This window comes from Stenella coeruleoalba (assembly GCF_951394435.1).
Source record: "Stenella coeruleoalba genome assembly, chromosome: 8".
NCBI lineage: Eukaryota > Metazoa > Chordata > Mammalia > Artiodactyla > Delphinidae > Stenella > Stenella coeruleoalba.
The window spans coordinates 44,539,667-44,557,438 of record NC_137154.1 but is presented as its reverse complement, the minus strand read 5'-3'; the positions used below and the strand labels follow the sequence as shown (position 1 = coordinate 44,557,438).

The 17,772-nt window shown below is 41.1% G+C and overlaps 1 protein-coding gene across 1 annotated transcript; it reads right to left on the bottom strand.

Annotated features, from left to right (window-relative positions):
- Nucleotides 1–950: 950 nt before the first annotated feature.
- EIF4G2 (eukaryotic translation initiation factor 4 gamma 2) lies at nucleotides 951–13,724 on the bottom strand (the record flags this gene model as incomplete). Its single annotated transcript, XM_079929550.1, has 23 exons — nucleotides 951–1,770; nucleotides 3,606–3,727; nucleotides 3,815–4,026; nucleotides 4,183–4,387; nucleotides 4,720–4,978; nucleotides 5,064–5,279; nucleotides 5,368–5,472; nucleotides 5,630–5,755; nucleotides 6,359–6,472; nucleotides 6,855–7,015; nucleotides 7,106–7,247; nucleotides 7,521–7,619; nucleotides 7,701–7,784; nucleotides 7,964–8,074; nucleotides 8,791–8,942; nucleotides 9,024–9,090; nucleotides 9,180–9,311; nucleotides 10,032–10,134; nucleotides 10,667–10,807; nucleotides 11,468–11,533; nucleotides 11,873–11,937; nucleotides 13,309–13,452; nucleotides 13,581–13,724. 23 exons carry the CDS (start codon nucleotides 13,722–13,724, stop codon nucleotides 1,705–1,707), a joined length of 3,036 nt encoding a protein of 1,011 aa, XP_079785676.1. The 3' UTR covers nucleotides 951–1,704.
- Between the last annotated feature and the right edge of the window lie 4,048 nt (nucleotides 13,725–17,772).

Here is a 17,772-nt window from a genome sequence, read left to right as displayed (position 1 = left end):
TTTATTTCTACAGCCTAGTAAAGTCAGCTTGATATTCTATCTAAAGTTAATTTACACAAGTCTCCACTTAGCTTTAATTTCATGGTATTTACAATATCCACCAAAAGCTATGAATCATGTTAGAATGAAGAGGTCTGCTAGGGCACAGGGAGAGCTAGCTTCTGACGCCAAGAGGACACAAATACTGGTTTTACCTACCACCCCTCTCAGAGAATAAGCAGGTGCAACACTGAAGACAAAGGTTCTATCAATCAGATTTAGCAGTATGGTGTATTACTGTCTGCCTAGAGGCTCCCCCCAAACTAAGTACAGGTTGCTCTTAGAAGCTAAGACGAGCAACCAGGACTCCAGCAACACTTTCAAGAGCCCCTACCCAAGCCAAAGCCTGCCTAGGACTGTCACATTCCTAGAGCTGGTTAACAAGGGCAATTTGAGCAAATGCTTATTAAGTGGTTTCTGAAAATATATTTTAAACCTCCATGCAGGGCTTCAGTTGGATTAAGGAGCCAGTTTTACTGGGCTACTCTGGGGTTTCAAGGGGGAACCTTCCTTGAAACAGAACAATTACAATTACTGAGAATGATGATAGGATTGTTACACTTGTCTTGACCATGAGGGTGATGAACCTCTCAGTTCACCACATAGTTCAGTATGGTGACGAAAAGATAAATGTCACCACGTTTGTCGTTATGCATTAGCAACGTCCCTTTGAAGTCATAAGACTTGTGATTCTCAGCACTGCCCTTGATTACAGGAATCGTATATTGGTTACTTCCAGTAACATGACCTAAAGAGGAATAACCACCTTGAATTTTCTGTCTAATCAGAAAATTGTGAATTTCTGATTATGAATTAGAAGTTCCTAAGACAGACCTATCTCAAAACAAAACCTATCAGTTCTTCATAAATTTGTAGGTGCTACTTAAAGTCACACAACTATATCAAGTATCACAATGTTTATTGATAGATACAAGTATATAAAATCAGGGCATGAACATGACTTGATAAATTAAGTAGACTTAATTTCAATACTATAATAAGAGGGACCAATTCAAATTCTCACCATTTGTTTCACACCCACAAAGACCACTTCAAGGGCATTTACGATCTCTCAAAACTGATCAGTTTTGTGCAAGTAAACCATGTTTCTTTTAAAAAGACTTGTGCACTTGCCCAGGCTCAAGGATATTAAAATCTAGCACATAAAGCCCATTACTAGAGGTAGAAATACAGGCAATATACTATTACGGCAACAACCATCAATTACAGTTAAGAATTTTTCTGTAACAACCAAATGGATAATCAAATATTGCAACAACTCAAGTATTACTGAGCAAAGTGCATTTCTACAGTATTCAGTGTTGCTATTCAGTTTTCTAACTTAAAACAGCCTATGATAACTGGCAGCAAAGAAGGTCCTTGCAATAGACTGCCTCTGCTTGAGAACTTATGATGTAATTATTGCATGCTGCTAATATACTATCTAAACATTAAAGATACTCCTAAAATATTTGATGGTAGACTATGATTAAGACATTACACTACAAAAAAACCTTATGCAGAAGGAAATCCTAACTGACGTGCTTCTGCTTTAAATATTGTGAAAACATTACAGCGGAATGAATTTTCGCAGTGGTTAGGTCAAATGCAGTTACATCATAGCAACAGTATGTTTTGCACAATTTAAGGCTTTGGCTGGTTCTTTTAGTCAGCTTCTTCCTCTGATTCTTCTTCTTCAGCAGTTTCTAGCCAGGTTAGCCACTGATTCACCTGTAAATTTGTAATTTAATGAAATAAGTAGTACTTACAGACAGAATAGCAGAATTTTTTATTCCAGATCGAACAAACAACCTACCTAAGGACAAAAGTTTTAGACAGTACCACACATTTTGTAATTGCAAACAGTCTTCAGAACCTACATTTGTGTATTAGCTGTAAGTTATTTTAAAGAATGGCTTAAGGACAGGAATAAAGACCCAGACGTAGAGAATGGACTTGAGGACACAGACAGTGGGAAGGGTAAGCTGGGATGAAGTGAGAGAGTAGAACTGACGTATATACACTAAACGTAAAATAGCTAGCTAGTGGGAAGGAGCCGCATAGCACAGGGAGATTGGCTTGGTGCTTTGTGTCCACCTAGAGGGGTGGGATAAGGAGGGTGGGAGGGAGACACAAGAGGGAGGGGATATGGGGATATACGTATACATATAGCTAATTCACTTTGTTATACAGCAGAAACTAACACAACACTGTAAAGCAATTATATTCCAATAAAGATGTTTAAAAAAAAATGGCTTATTATTTGGATTTGGGATTACAAGCTGCTTAGGAACCGTCAACTTGGGTGTCGTTCTTTGACACCACTCCATTACACTTCAGGACTGTTTTAATATGGGACAGTGGCTCCTCCCAAACTTAAATACATAAGCAATGCGGTGTGTGTGTGGCGGGGGTGGAAAGGTACACAGGACAACAAAGAAGATTCGGAGCAGTAGATCTCCAGCCCCACCCCGGACCTGTAGGATCAGATTCCCCAAGGACAAGACTGCGGACAAATGCTGTGAGGATAATCCTCATGAAACTAGTTCCTGAACCTTAGGAATAAAGATACCATAGACCAGCATTTCTCAAAGCCTGGCCCCTAGAAAAATAGTATGAGAATCACCTGGGTTGTGTAACACACACTAGCCTACTAAATCAGAATGTCTAGGATCAGACCTGGAACTTCCTTTTAAATTACTTTCCAGATGATTAACGTATGCTGTGGAATCCCCTGACATACAAGTTCTTCCCCATGGCTAGAATTCTACTCCACTAAGTAAGATAAAAAATCATGGTATGAGAAATCAGAAACAATCTCATGTTTACTGACAGTTAAAAAAAATGGCTCAGGGGCTTCCCTGGTGGCACAGTGGTTGAGAGTCCGCCTGCTGATGCAGGGGACACGGGTTCATTCCCTGGTCCGGGAAGATCCCACATGCCGCAGAGCAGCTGGGCCCGTGAGCCATGGCCACTGAGCCTGCACGTCCGGAGCCTGTGCTCCGCAACGGGACAGGCCACAACAGTGAGAGGCCCGCATACCGCAAAAAAAAAAGTCTCAATCCAATCGTGTACAATCACCCTATCTTTATAAGTAGCTTTACTTCTAAAAAATGTTAGCCACCTCTGATCTAACAGCTTAGACACTACTAGGATTGAAGCCTTTTATTTCATAGCTTTACTTCATTTTGCTTACTGCCTGCTTTACCACAGCTTTTTTTTTTTTTTTCCCCTTTGCGGTACGCGGGCCTCTCACTGTTGTGGTCTCTCCCGTTGCGGAGCACAGGCTCCGGACGCGCAGGCCCAGTGGCCATGGCTCACGGGCCCAGCCGCTCCGCGGCATGTGGGATCCTCCCGGACCAGGGCACGAACTCGTGTCCCCTGCATCAGCAGGCAGACTCTCAACCACTGCGCCACCAGGGAAGCCCTACCACAGCTTTTAATAGTGAAGAATCACATGTATGTACAAATTACCAGGACTATTTTGCTTGTATTTCAATTTTAAAAGGCTTATTATAAAACAATACCAACTGGAAAAAGCAAACCAAATTTCTCTCAAGATTTACCTGGAACAAAGCCTTGCCTTTCCCTGGAAACTCTTGGGTTATGTCTTCTTTCCAAGCCAAGAAAGCTTCTTCTTCAATAATCTCCATGTCATAGAAGTGAACAAAAAAGCGGAGTAACATGCCTAAAAGACAAAATGTAACCCCATTATTTAGTGTGCTGTTTAAGAATTGCCCCTCACTCATCATTCTTCTGATGTTGGTCCTCTCACCTTTTGGGAAGTTGCTATTGTAGCAGTGCACCTGAAGAGCATAGAGGGCACTGACTTGTAGATCAACGTGATCATGAAGGAATTTCTGCATTACTGGCTTGAAGGAAAGAAGCAGTTGTTTTTCCTGCTCTAACTGTTCTTTGGAAGGAGCAGAGGAAGAATCTGTTTCATCACTGGGTGGGTTTACTTCACTAGAAATGTACTGTAAGAAGCTGCACAGAAAGAGGTCTTGTTAGAACCTCAAAGTGAATTTTCTAGCTCAAGAAACAGACAATTCTTAGTCCCTTGCCTTGTAGACTTTTTTCTAGGAAACAAAACACAGGTTTACTCTCTACTAAATGTAGAAAACCACAACTCTGTTATCTTACCTAGTCATTAAGATGTTCACAAATCCTTTATCTACATGAAGTTTGGGAGAGATGTTATCTTTAATCCACTTATATATGGTTTGAGGAGATGGATCCAACTTTATTTGCTTTAACAGTTCCTTCTCCAATTTGAGGAGTGGGAATAAGAAACTCAGTCCCTTTCCTTCCAAGATCTCCAACATGCGGTCCTTATTCTGATCAATTTCTGAAGAGACAAAGCCATTCCCATCATCAGGTAGTTCATTTTACCTATGTTGGTCTAGAAAACTGCTCTACAAATGATTTTCCAAATGCACAAGATTCATGTAAAATAATAAGGAACTAACCTAGCAAAGGAAACCCAGTATTTGGACCAAATGAAAATAGTTAAATCATAATAACCTCTTCTTTTTATAAAGACAAAGTCTGTCTGTGGGAATGCTTATTGTTATCTGGACAGGATAATCACACTGACCTATATAAATTCACTCAGGGTACTAAGGAATCCCCAGATTTAGTATTAAAAATAAACAAAAAAAATCCCCAGCATTCTCTTACCTGGGAGCATTTTCTGCATATTGACCTTGCTTTGTTGGAAAAGCTCTGTTAACCATTCTCGATCTTGTAATTTAGCTAATTGCTGAAGACAAAGTAAGAAGAGAGGAAAATGGGTGCCACTTTCCAGTGGTTGAGCTAGTTCTGAAATGCTCACCAGCTCCGAAATAATAGCACGAGCTGCAAACTGTGCTAAATATGATTTCACCAAGGGGATGTCAACCTCCAGTTTGGGGCACTGGTCCAATACATTCAGGAAAGCCTTAGAAGGAATATATAACAGTCAGTTTTATTAGTTTCCAAATTTGAAAGGCAAGAGTTCTTATGGAATCCGGAAAGTATTCTACCTGCATGAAGTTGTCACTTGTGGCTATCCCCTCCTGTTTGAGTAAACTGATCAAAGAACTTGCTTTTTCTTTATCTTCATCACTTCTGTCTAGTGACAGGATGATTACTTTGCTTAACATCTCGGGGAGAAAGTGTTTAGGAGCCCTCATCTCTCTTACACCATTGACAGCTTCGTTTGCATTTCCACTATTCAGATATTCGGTTACAACAGTTTCCTGAAAAGAACAAAGTCCAAATATCTTTAGAGTTTTCCTATCTCAAATACACTCCATGAACCAGACTATGGGATTATTTGAGACTTACGGTCAATTTAAGCAGTTCTTCCTTTGACGGTGGTGGCTTTTTACTGGTCTTGGCAGGCTTTTCCTGAATAAGTGGTGGATTAGTTTTGAGACCAAGCTGAGGTGTCTAAAAAACAGCAAAATGGTAGATATGAATGTTTAATATTTTTTTATTACTAAAAAGGAGCTTATGAAGTTAAGAGAGAAGACATTAAAAAGCAGCCTTCAGACATCTTCAGAAAGTACTGGAATGACAGAAAACACTGTCATGCTGCAGTGCATACCTGTCCCAGAGGTGGTGTTTGAGTGCGCGGTGGTTGTGCACTGGGAGGAATCATAGTTATCTGGGGCTGAAGCTTTGGCACTTGATTTTTATTCATTAGGAAAGACTGAGCAGGCCTCAGGCTAATCTAGAATTGCGAACAAATCAGAACAGATATCCAAGTTAACAAGCAGTTAGCTAACATATTGAATGCAACACTCCAACATCCTAAAGTTAATTCAGCATACACAAGCATGATAGAATCTATGGCAGAAATTTAAGTATCTTAAATAACTAAACAGGTTACTCCATGTTATTAGGTTTAATTTCTGGCAAGAAAACTAAAGATCTGATGCACACAAAAATAAAATACTGTTATAAATCTTATACCAGAATTCTCGAAGGATTAGCATCACTAAAATATTAAAACCCAGAAAATTTAATTAAAAGTTTAGAAAACATTTTACTTTATTCTAAGTCATTCTATTTGCTGGGAAGTCACAATAAAAATCTCATCAACCATTTTCCTTGCTCTAACTGAAGACTTTTAAGACATTTGCCCTCATATCTCATAATCTTCACTCATAGGATGCTGGACATCCAAAGAAAGAAAAAATAGTACAGAAAAAAGAGAAAGAAGGTAAAGGATTCCAGCATTAAGTCCTCTTAATAACGCGTCTTTTTATAATCATCGGGCAATAGATTTCTGAATCGACAAACTATGGTATATAAGTAACATAGGCAAGTGTACCTCATCTGCATTAAGCTGTCCTTTCTTAGAAAACCGAGGTGGCATATCCTTCGACTGTCCTTGCAGCTGGGATAAGAGTCCCTGACTCTGGTTATGGTAGAGCTGGCTTAGCCCCTATTTCAGAAAGAGAGAAAGAAAGTCTAGATAAAAAGGGGTCCACAAATTATGGTAATCAAGTACCAAAGGGATGAGGCCAAGCCATAGAAAAGCTTAACTGAATTTGCCCAGAGAAAGTAAAAGGTGAAACAGGAAGAATAAATATCTAACCTAACTTACATAAAGCGATGTGACTTTACTAATACTTTACTAATCTCAAGGATAAGCATTTTACCCAGTTTGAAATAACTGTCACACATATAAATTTGGTTTAGAAAAAGACACATTGTTTTTCGGTTTCCTAGACCTGAAATATCTGTCCTTTTAAAAAAGCAAATCTATTCATATACATTCCAAGATTTAATACCTGTTGCCTAAACATCCTTAAATGTTTTCTTACCTGGCTTTTCATAAACTTGCCTCCCATCTCCCCAAACTGCGATTGTGTGGGAGGCATGATGTGTCCCCCATGGCCATTGAAGAGTTGATTTGAACGATGACGCCCCATGGTGGGTGAAAATCTATCCTGGATAACTCCTGGACCAGTACCAATTCCGCTACCTTAAAATACAGACATGAAGAACTCTTTACTATTAAAATGTTAAAACTCAGTTTTTAATGTAACCAAACCACTATTTTGTTCAAAATCACCTGGCATTTGTCCAAACATATCAGCAAGTCCTCCAAGTGGGTCCCTATCCATTTTCATCCTGGGTGGCATGAACGGTCCCTCCAGAAAGAAGTCACTTCTCATCCCTTGAGCCATAGGAGCAGGAATAAACACTCCTAGATCCTTCAGAAATAAAGTGAATAAACACTTATTTCTGAACACGGTTTTACATAAAACTAAACTTCTTCTATTGGGAAAACTAGAAATACTTCCCTGGACTATAAAGAGTGCTATTTATATAATTTCTATAAACAACTTCTTCTCTCAAAAGGGCATACAAGACACCATAAACATTAAGCTCTACTGGTAAGATGAGACAGTCTCAAAAAGTTTAAGGTCGTCTTAGTGCTATTATAAACTTAAAACCCACTTGATTAAAAACAAAGCAAAACTTACTTTTACTGCATCTTGACGGATTTGATTGATCGTCTTTGGTCCATTGTCAAGAAAAGCCTTGCGAGGAACCCAATGGTGTTCTCTCAACTCTACGGTATCCTTTAATATAAAGAGTTTTATTAAGTATTATTTTAATATTCCTAAACAGAAAGTCAGCATACCTAAAGAAACCAGTTTTACCTGCAGCAGGAAACGAATCCTCGCTGGCAATTCCTTACTTAACATCAAGGAGCACATTCGGGCAAAGTACTGATCCATTAAGGACTGAAAGAAAAAAGAAAAAAACCACTTTTAGAAGAAAACGCTAAAGGCAAATGTATACTATTTAAGGCTTCTAAGTATTATCAAGGTTAATGACTAATAGCTATCTATATCACAAAAATAGGTTTGATTTGAATAATATCAAGACAAGCTTACACTGTTTCTGTCAGCAACACACATACCTTGGCTCGTTCATGGTCTAACCTAGGTCCCACTGTCCTCATTATCTGACAGAGGCACTCCAAATCCTCTCCCATATCTTTGAGTTGGACTCTCTTCTTTTTTTCCAAAAGCTACCAAAAGAAACAAATGTCACATGTTTATAAATCCTTCTTGGGGGGCTTCCCTGGTGGCGCAGTGGTTAAGAATCCGCCTGCCAATGCAGGGGACAAGGGTTCGAGCCCTGGTCTGGGAAGATCCCACATGCCGCGGAGCAACTAAGCCCATGCGCCACAACTACTGAGCTTGCGCTCTAGAACCCTAAAGCCACAACTACTGAAGCCCAAGTGCCTAGAGCGTGTGGTCTGCAACAAGAGAAGCCACCGCAATGAAAAGCCTGCACACCTCTATGAAGAGTAGCCCCTGCTCACCCCAACTAGAGAAAGCCCGCACACAGCAACAAAGACCCGACACAGCCAAAAATAAATAAATAAAAATAATTAAAAAAATAAAAATAAATCCTTCTTGGTTTAGATGTAGCACTTTCCCTTAAGTTTGCATTGACTCATAGTTCCTACAGTGTCTAGTATAGAACTCTTTATCTGGTTTCTGTTGAAGACATCCCTCCAAACTGAGCAACTTACACATAGGTAGGCAATCAGTTCTACCCCTACCTCGCAAAACATACTGCATATTTACAACATTTAAATAACAATTTTGCTGGCAATCTAAAATATTTAGCCTACCAATACTCTCAAATGGCAAAGTTATAAATTATAATTGACCCATTTCCCCCAAATAACGATGTACCCAGTGATTAATATAAGCTTACATTCCCACTCATACTTACTGTTTTGATGCACTTATGAAGGATAGATTCATGAATAAGATCAAGCTTTCCAAGTTCTCCAATGAATTTGATGTTCCCCAACATCTTGATCTTAGCAATGGCTCTCTGTTCCTCCTCCTCGGGGAGGAGGGGATTTTCACGCTTATCATAGACTGAAATAAGAAAGAATAAAGTCAACATTCAGAATTAAGTTGAACATATACAGTACTACATAGTACCAAACAAATTCTCACCATCAACATTTCTGGTTCGGTTTTCAAATTCATCTTGTAATTTGGAAATTAGGAGGCGTCTGAATGTCTATTGGAAACAAAAGACGCTTTTGTCAGGGCTTGCTAATGAAACCTTTCAGATCAACTTTAAATAAGCAAGCAAACACTACCACTTACTGTGCTTTGCTTCTGTCCTGGCTGACCCTCTGCTGCTGGGCCATCAAAGTTTGGTGCATCTTCTGCCAATCGCAGACATAGCTGAGCATACAGTGAGCTATACTTTGGCTCTTCTAGGGCTTTGTCCACAATCTGAAATAAATGACTTTTTAAAACTAAATATGACAACTCTTGAAAAAAACCTTTCTTTATAACTTAATACTTCCTTGTAGTCTTAAGGATCTTGAATCTCACAAATTTCTGACAAATTCTCTATGCCTCATCCGTAACCTGGGAATAAGAACATCTCTCTTGTGTAAGGCTTATTGTGTACACTAAATCAGGTGAGGCATGTAAAGTGCTTTAGTACACAGCCTAGAAAAATATAAGCACTTACATTTTGTAAGCTATTGCAGTGTACCAAAGAAGTCTAATTACACAGATCTCATATTAGCAAAACCCTCCCCCCTCAGGAGTTGAAATTATCTTGGAAAAACTATAAACAGATGCTAGAATCACATCAACTATCATAAAACTCATTTCCAAAACCAAAATATGGCATTTTTCACATAAGGAAAAACAAAGCAAAACCCCCCTTAATAGCCTAATAACCCAATTAACCCTGCAACACAACACATACAATTTAAAATGACCTCTTAAGTCTGATACCATTAAAAGTTAGTGCTTTTCTTAAAAAAAAAAAAAAAAAAACCCCACCAGTGTGCAGAGATACATACATCTAATGTGTAACTCACACCTCAGTTTTAAGCAATAATGCAAATGTAAAAAACAACAACACACACACACACACCCCAACCTGGGTTAAATCTTTTCCTCTCCCTTTCGGTTATTAAGCCAACTTATTTAACTTACCAGCAGTATGACCCCTTTAAGGATGAGTTTAGACTCTACACCCACATTGAGGAGCTCAAGGCATAGCTTGTCAAACTTCTCAGGAGTAAGCTTATTTAGTATGCTAGGAAAAGAGGATTCAGACTAGGTATCAGCCAACACACAAGGAATTATTTAGTTGAAAAATCGCCTTTAAATTATGTTCATTTTTTTCCCCATCACTTTCCCCTTTAATATCAAGCCATGTTCTTCTTAACCCATCTAACCAAAGTTGAAATAAACCTGTTATTTAAAATATATCTACCTAATTGGAGGGTCCCCAGCTGTTGGACAAGAAACTCATCCTCAAAACCAAGGCTAGATCCAGGAGCTAAAACCGTTATGTTCTGTGCATCACTAGGTACACAGCAGGCATAGGAAATGTCAGCACAATGGGCTTGTGCATTTTAACCCAATGACTGAAAGCAACTAACTGAGCCCCAAAACACTGATGTGTCAATTTTCAGCTTAAAACTGTCAACACTGGCATTCATTAAAATAGACTTAGGGCATGAACATTGCCTTCTAAGTAATATAGCACACACACAAAAGAAACACAGTTAATCCATTTCTTCCCTCCTTTTATTTAAAGGACAAAACAGCCCCAATAAACTTACCCTCTTACTTTCCTGAAGATTGCATCATGTCGTTCTTTTTCATTTGCGGAGTTGTTTGCTGCGGAGTTGTCATCTCGTCTAGTGCTTCGTGCAGGAATCCATTTCTGAGCGTTTTGCCCTGGGGTTTTCCCCAGGAACTCGCTAGTAAAAAATTAGGAAAATAAAGATTAAGACAACTTGAAACATAGCATCCACTCACATATCAAATGTCATACAGATCAGAAATCCTTCTAAACAGAAAAAACAGTTTAGGTTTTTCTCAACTTCCCTTACAACTAAGCAACTCACAATCAGTGGTTCTCAAACAATATTGCATATCAGAATCACCTGAAGGGCTTGTTAAACGATTCCTAGGCCCACCCCAGTTTCTGCTTTAGTGGGTCTGGGGTAAGGCCCGATAATTTGCATTTCTAAGCTCCCAGGTGATGCCAGTGTTGCTGGTCCAGGAGCCACACCACAAGAACCAACATCTTCTAATGTTTCATGACCATGTTATACGCATACAGATTTACTACCACAATTTAGTAATGGACAATAATGGCTGGCTTCAGAAACAACATCAGTGAAAGTAATCCGAAGTGTAACAGGATAAAATAGCAGTTGAGAATATCAACTCATATTAGATGGTTTGGCTAAGAAATAATTAAGAACTGATATTCTAATTTTAGGACATGTAACAGAAATCATACCCGTTAAGATAGGATTCCTAATGCCTTATTAACTATGCTGTAATGCATTAGAAACATCATTAACCTAAATCTGTTATTTACAGAAGTCATTCTTTTCACATGTTTACTATACCTGTTGCCAGCAGTCTTGGGATAGTGCTGAGGTGCACCCCTACTTCCTCCTCCGCCCGAAGAAGCACTATTTAACAGAAAAACTTTTTTAAAAAAAAAAAAGTATACTCCAAGTATATTTCCCTCAAAAAAGATAAAGGATCTCTTTAATTATTCTGCATTTCAGTAATGACACCACAGATGAAGACTGAACTTAGGCCCAATGGAAACCCAAGTAATTAATTACATTTATTCTTCAGATAGTAAATAGAAAACAATGACAATTTTAGGGCTTTAAAAAAAATGTACACTGCACATTATAAATTAAACCTGCAGCACAATTAAATCAGAATTACTTGGTGTGGTTATTCCTTTGGTTTTGTGATTAGTCTTGTCACAATAATTGCCAAAATAAATCTACACATACCTGAAACGAGAAGCACCCCCTTCTGCAATCGCACTCTCCACTTTGGCGGCTTGACAACGAAGAATCTTCAAAAGAATAATATTAATGGATGGGGTGGGGAGGGAAGGGGATGGGAGAAATGAAAAACCTAGAATGAGAAAGAGTACCAAAATTAGACACTATCATACAAATCTGTAAACCCGCTTCAATTACAATTTATTTCAGAGCCTGACACTGCAGTTGATTGACCTTACACTGCATTGCAGATCTCTTAAGACTAAAATAGAATGTACTCGAAACACAAATGGACAATAAAATTTTATTTTGTTTACCACCTGGAAATTCTCGTGTTCAAGAACGCAAGGAAGTGCCTACATAGAAATGTAAGAACCTCTCAAATGCTAAGAACCAATCCTTAAGAAAGCCACATTCTACCTCCTTTACAGCTGGGCACTGAGATCAGTAATAGACAATCTAACTCTTAACAAGACGGGCACGTCCTGGGAAAACAGTTTTAAGTTTTCACTGCCTCAACAACGAACTACACTACACTAAGGGGTAACTGAAGACGGCTTTCCCCACTGTTCACTCTTAACTGGGCGCACAGGGCCCGTCAGAAGACCGGGACCACAACATGGCAGCAGGAACCTCCGCCCCATTTTTTCCTTTCCTGGGAACAAAAGAGCAGTGGATTCCTCCCACCCAGGCCCGAGTTAGGGAAGTGCTTCCGACAGCCTCTCGCGAAGCCGCCGTGGGCAAGCCTCGGGGAGGAGTGGAGGCCGCCCCCGCGGCCCGGCTCTTTGTTCTCAGGCAGGAAGGCGGCCGCCTTCCCACCCGCCGCCTCCAGCGGCCCCCTCCCACCCATAAATCCCCGAGGAACTGACAGCCGCCTCGCTGCTCCCTCCCCACCCGACAAAAACTCAAAAACCCTCGCTTCCCTCCCCTCTCCCGTCGCAGGCAGGGCTCGCCAGGCAGGCCCTTCGCTTCTCCACCAAGGGCAGCCCGGCCGCTCCCCGCCGGCCCCGGGCCTCATACACCTCCTCCCCGCCGGGAGGCCGGGCTCCGGGACTCCTCCGCCTCGGCTGGTCCCGCGCCAACGGCCGGGCCCTCCCCGCCGGCCCGCGTCCCTCCCCCCCAGCTCGCACCGCCCCGCCACGCTCTCCCCGTCGGAGCACACCCGCGCCCGGGCTCCGGCTCCGCGGGGGACGGCCACCGACAACCACAAAGACGTCCGGGGGCCGCCAAGTTCCTTCTACTCCGTCAGCAACGGGAAGGGAGAACAAAGGGGAAGAATTTTCAGGTGCCCGAAGCGCGGAGGAAACACTAGAAAGGGGTCGCCCCGCCCGGTTCCGCCTGCGACCGCCATTTTGTACCGCTCGAGAAGAAGCGGGCAGGGGCGGCGGCCATCTTAGAGCGCTTCACTCGGCGGCGGCGCCGGCGGCAGCGGCTCCACTCACCTTCACCGAGAACTCAGCAGCTGCCGCTGCAGCTGCCTCCTCAGGATCCGGTCGTCGGGGACGGGCGGGGAAGGGAGGGGGAGGGGAACGGAAAACAAAAAAGGGGGAGGGAAGGGGGAGGAAGGAGTCGGGACTGGCTTGAAACTCTCAGCTCAAAACAGTCGCTGCTGCAGCCACCGCCCGATTCTCGCCGCCACCTCCATAGAGCTCCGACTCGCTGCTGGCGCTGAGGCGTGTCTGAACCCGAACTTATCACTCTAGGGCAGCCGAACCCACCAGAGCCGCCCCGAATGGCTCCTTTGCCACCCAATCAGCGACCCGGCTTCTGTCTGCCGCCAATCAGCGCAGGGCGGCGGGGAGGAGCCACAGGGCCAAGCTCGGTTGCGGCGCAGCCCCTCCGCAGTGCGCAAAGCCATATTCGCGAAGGCTCTGAGGCCAGGCCAGTGGCGTAAGGGGAACTGAGCATCGTCGGGTTGCTGCCCATTTGCGTAAAGTCCTAGAGCCCTTTGAGTCTGCGTCGGTGTGGCTGCCTTGTCTTCCTCCTGTCTCTTTGTTCCTGGAGCCTGTATCCCATGCTCGAGATATACAGCCCCCCAGCCCCTCTACCTCGTTTTCTCACCGGGAATGTGGGAAGGAAGCTCGCCCTTCCACCCGACCCTGTCCTTGGCGTGTGCGAGCTCTGCTTTTCCTAGCGCCCCCGAGGAGCCGAGATTGCCCCTCGCAGGCTGGGCCTCCCTGGGACGGGCCTGTAGGGCTAAGGCCTGGCGCCCCCGCGGCGCTGCGCCGGGAATCGTTGGTCTCCAGGTGCTCGGCTTCGGCAGCCTTTAGGTCGGGGAGCCGGGAGAGTAGAGTTCAGGAGAAAAGACGATTCATCTCCAAGCGTTAAAAGAGCTTCATTCAGTTCCCTATTGATTCCACCCCCTGCTGAGTGAATGAGAAAGGGATGAAAGGAAGGGGTTTATTGTCTTTGTACCTCACTAAAGAAGCAGCTTTTCCCAAAGGAATGTCCTGCCAGCGGTCACGGAGGAAGACCTAGAATATACCAGAATTCTTTGGAAGAAGTGTTTGCGGAGGGCGGGAGTCTGGAGGATTTCAATTGCCAGCTCCTGATTTGTTTGTTTTTTAAGCACTTTGAAGACTGACAGCCGTATATTTCCATTTTACAGAAGGTCCATCCTAACAAATAGGATTAGGCTTTTCAAAGCCGGCAGGTTGCACTATTTATACTTCTCGGCTAATATTTTAAGGGAGAGTTGCAGTAAAATGAAGTATTCCATCGTATGCGACATTTTAGCTATACAAAAATGGAGTCATATTTCCATATACTTAACAGAAATGTCTCCATCTTCATCTTGAATATAGTTCTTGATATAATGTGTAATCTAAAGGAAGAAACTGTGTGTGTGTGGAGGGGTGTTTTAACGTGGATGACGTTTAAAGAAAGTGTCCAACAAAGGGCAGGATTTCCAAGGATTCAAACCTGTTTGACATGTCAACAGCTTTGGGGTTGAAAGTACCTACTCCTCAATACGATTTTCAACCGAGGTGCCAGTTTTTCCTAGGACATTTACACCTGATTGTTGAAGGGTGTGGTGGGCCCTGAAGGTTTCTAACACAATTCCAGGATCTTTAGCTCTTTGCCAGTGTATTAGGCTGATCATTCCCCCTCATTATTATATTTTTCTAAAATTATTGCTATCAAGTCAAGTTCACTTGAACTTTAACAACTGAAAAGATATTCTCACCCTTGGAGTTAGTTACATGTAAAAAAAATTTTTTTAAAAAAGGAAACTATATTTTTAGGAAAGGCAAAAATTGTGTTTCAAATACAAGAAGTACAACTTTGTAATTTCAGGACCCTTTTAGCTTCAAAAATAACAGCAGAATAATATTTTAAAATAATTTCTGTAGGGCTTTACAGTTTGCAAAGAAGCTTTCATATATATGTGATATTTTGACATAACTGGCTTACATTCTTCATGATTGATAATACATTAATCTGATAGAAAGAATAGTGTTCAAAAACTATTCTAGGTTAGACTTCAAAGAGAGTATTTACTGAATCATAAAACCTGGATGGTCTTCTAATTGAGGAACTTGAAACTCAATAATTAAAAATAAAAGAGGTTTTATATAATTTTTGCTAATTGTGAACCCCCTATGCTATGGGCTTTGCAGGTATGAGTGTATGTGAGAAATTGGGCTAAGAGCAATAAAGTAGAAATACGGATAAAACACAATCTTTCAATTACTTTTCAATCAGTGGGCGGCGCAGATATTCACATTTTGAAATATTTCCATCACATCATGGATGTATGAAAATTCAAGTCATCTGGAATTTAGCTTTTAGTTTATAGAAAATTGAATTTTAAATACACCCACTTCAATCTGCTCATTTTAACACTTACATTTTATGTCAGTTTTCTAAGGATTGTGAAGCTCTTAGAGTACTGACTGACTTGTTAACTTATAGATATTTGCATTAGTTTAATTAATAATGTCAAATGCTGGTTATTATCTTCTCTGTGCTTAAGGGTTCCCCAATCATACATCTCCAGCCCAGATCTCTTACTGTCTTCAATTCTGAGTTTCTAACAGCCTATTTATCAGAGATACAAACTTGCAGCCATATTTAGTCTAGGCCATACAGTAGTTTTAAACATTTGAATTAGTTGACATTGAAATTTTAGGAGATTTTACATACAAATCTAGATTTCCATCTTTTCATGAAAAATCTTAAAATATGGCAATACTGGGCCTGAAATTCCAAAAGGGCAACATTCAAGTATAGCTGAGTAGTGACTGCCTCATCTAGATGTTTTCTCTTCATTCCACCATAGTGAAATCTGACTTTATTCACTCATTTATGTTCCTGTGTGGCCTCTATAGCCATTTTTCTTTTTTTGTTGTTATTTATTCAAATTCAACAGACTCAGTATTAACTGACCATCTTCCTATTACAAGGAAAAGGAGCAGACCAGCTAGTTCAAATATCTTCTCTACCACTTACTGTGTGACTTTGGGCAAGTTTAACTACTCTCTCTTCTTAGTTTCTGAATCTATAAAATGGGAATAACTGTATTTACAGAGTTGTTGTAAAGATTAAATGAGATAATATATATAAAGCCCATAGCATAGTCCCTGATGTAGTAATTACTTAATGTCAGTTACTTTATTGTCAATAATATTGATTATCCAACTGCTTCACAACTATTTTAGTTTTGCCAAGGATTCCACTATTCTTCTATACTAGAAACTTTGATCAGGTATAACATTCAATTTATTATTGAGTCCCAGTGTTACTTCCCTCTAAATCATCTTCTTCCTACATACATCTGCTTTCCTACAGTGTCATTGCTTGCATGCTAATGTAGGCCTTAGTAACTGTTCCTCCTGAATTATTGAAAAATTCTGGTTGTTCTATAGTCTTTTCCCTCTATGCTGTATACTCATATTAGTCTTCCTTAAAACACTTTTTTTCCCCAGCATATTACTACCATGCTTAAAAGAATCTTAGTGCTTCACTACTTTCTACATCAGTTTGATCTCAACCTCGGCTGCACAGTAGAATCACCTGGGGGAACCTTTTAAAACTCTCCATGCCTTGGCTGCATCCAAGACCAGATAAGTCCGAATCTCTCAGAGTCGGATCCAGCATCAACAGCTTTTAAAGCTCTCCAAGTAACTCTAATGTGCAGTGAAGTTTTGAGAAACACTGTAGCAGTTCAGAGTATTATAGAAATGATAACATTTACTGCTGAAAAAAAACCTAGGAAAAGAAAACTGGACTCTGGAAACAGTAAAAGACTTTGCCCAAGTAGGGAAACAGGTATTAGAACCCAGGGATCCCATTTCATATGGCTTTGCCTGGCTTTCAGACCCTTCATCTGCTGGCCCTACCCTACCTCTTCTATTGGCCTTGTTTTTCACCACTCCCAGACACCCAGTGGTCTCTCACAGAGCCAGTTAGGCTGGTGTTGCTGCCTCCAAACATTCATTCCCACTAGCGCTCCATTGCTTGCAATTTTGAGGCCATCCTTATTTATCCCCTTTACTATTTCATTTCTGAAGCACCGATATGAGTATTTAAGTACCCTGCTCAAAAACCTCAGGGGGTCTCCCCTAAGAGAATAACATAGGGACCCCTTAGTTTGGCATAAGAGACCCTTTGTAATCTGGTTTCAGACTACTTCCCTGTTTCTAGACACATCCCTTCTCCATTTTTTGTTATTCATAATCTAGTTCTACAGTACTCAAATTTTGCTCCATTATAACATCCATGTTCTGTAACATATGACCAAAATTTGGTGGCAGAAAAAAATAAGGCTAATGAGTTAATCTACTAATGGCTAGGCAAGGAGCTTGGGCTAATCCCTGTTTTCAAAGAGCTCACAATCTAGATGAAGAAAAGATATATACACCAATTACATACAAGGGCAGGAAAGGGTAGAATCAATGCTAAAC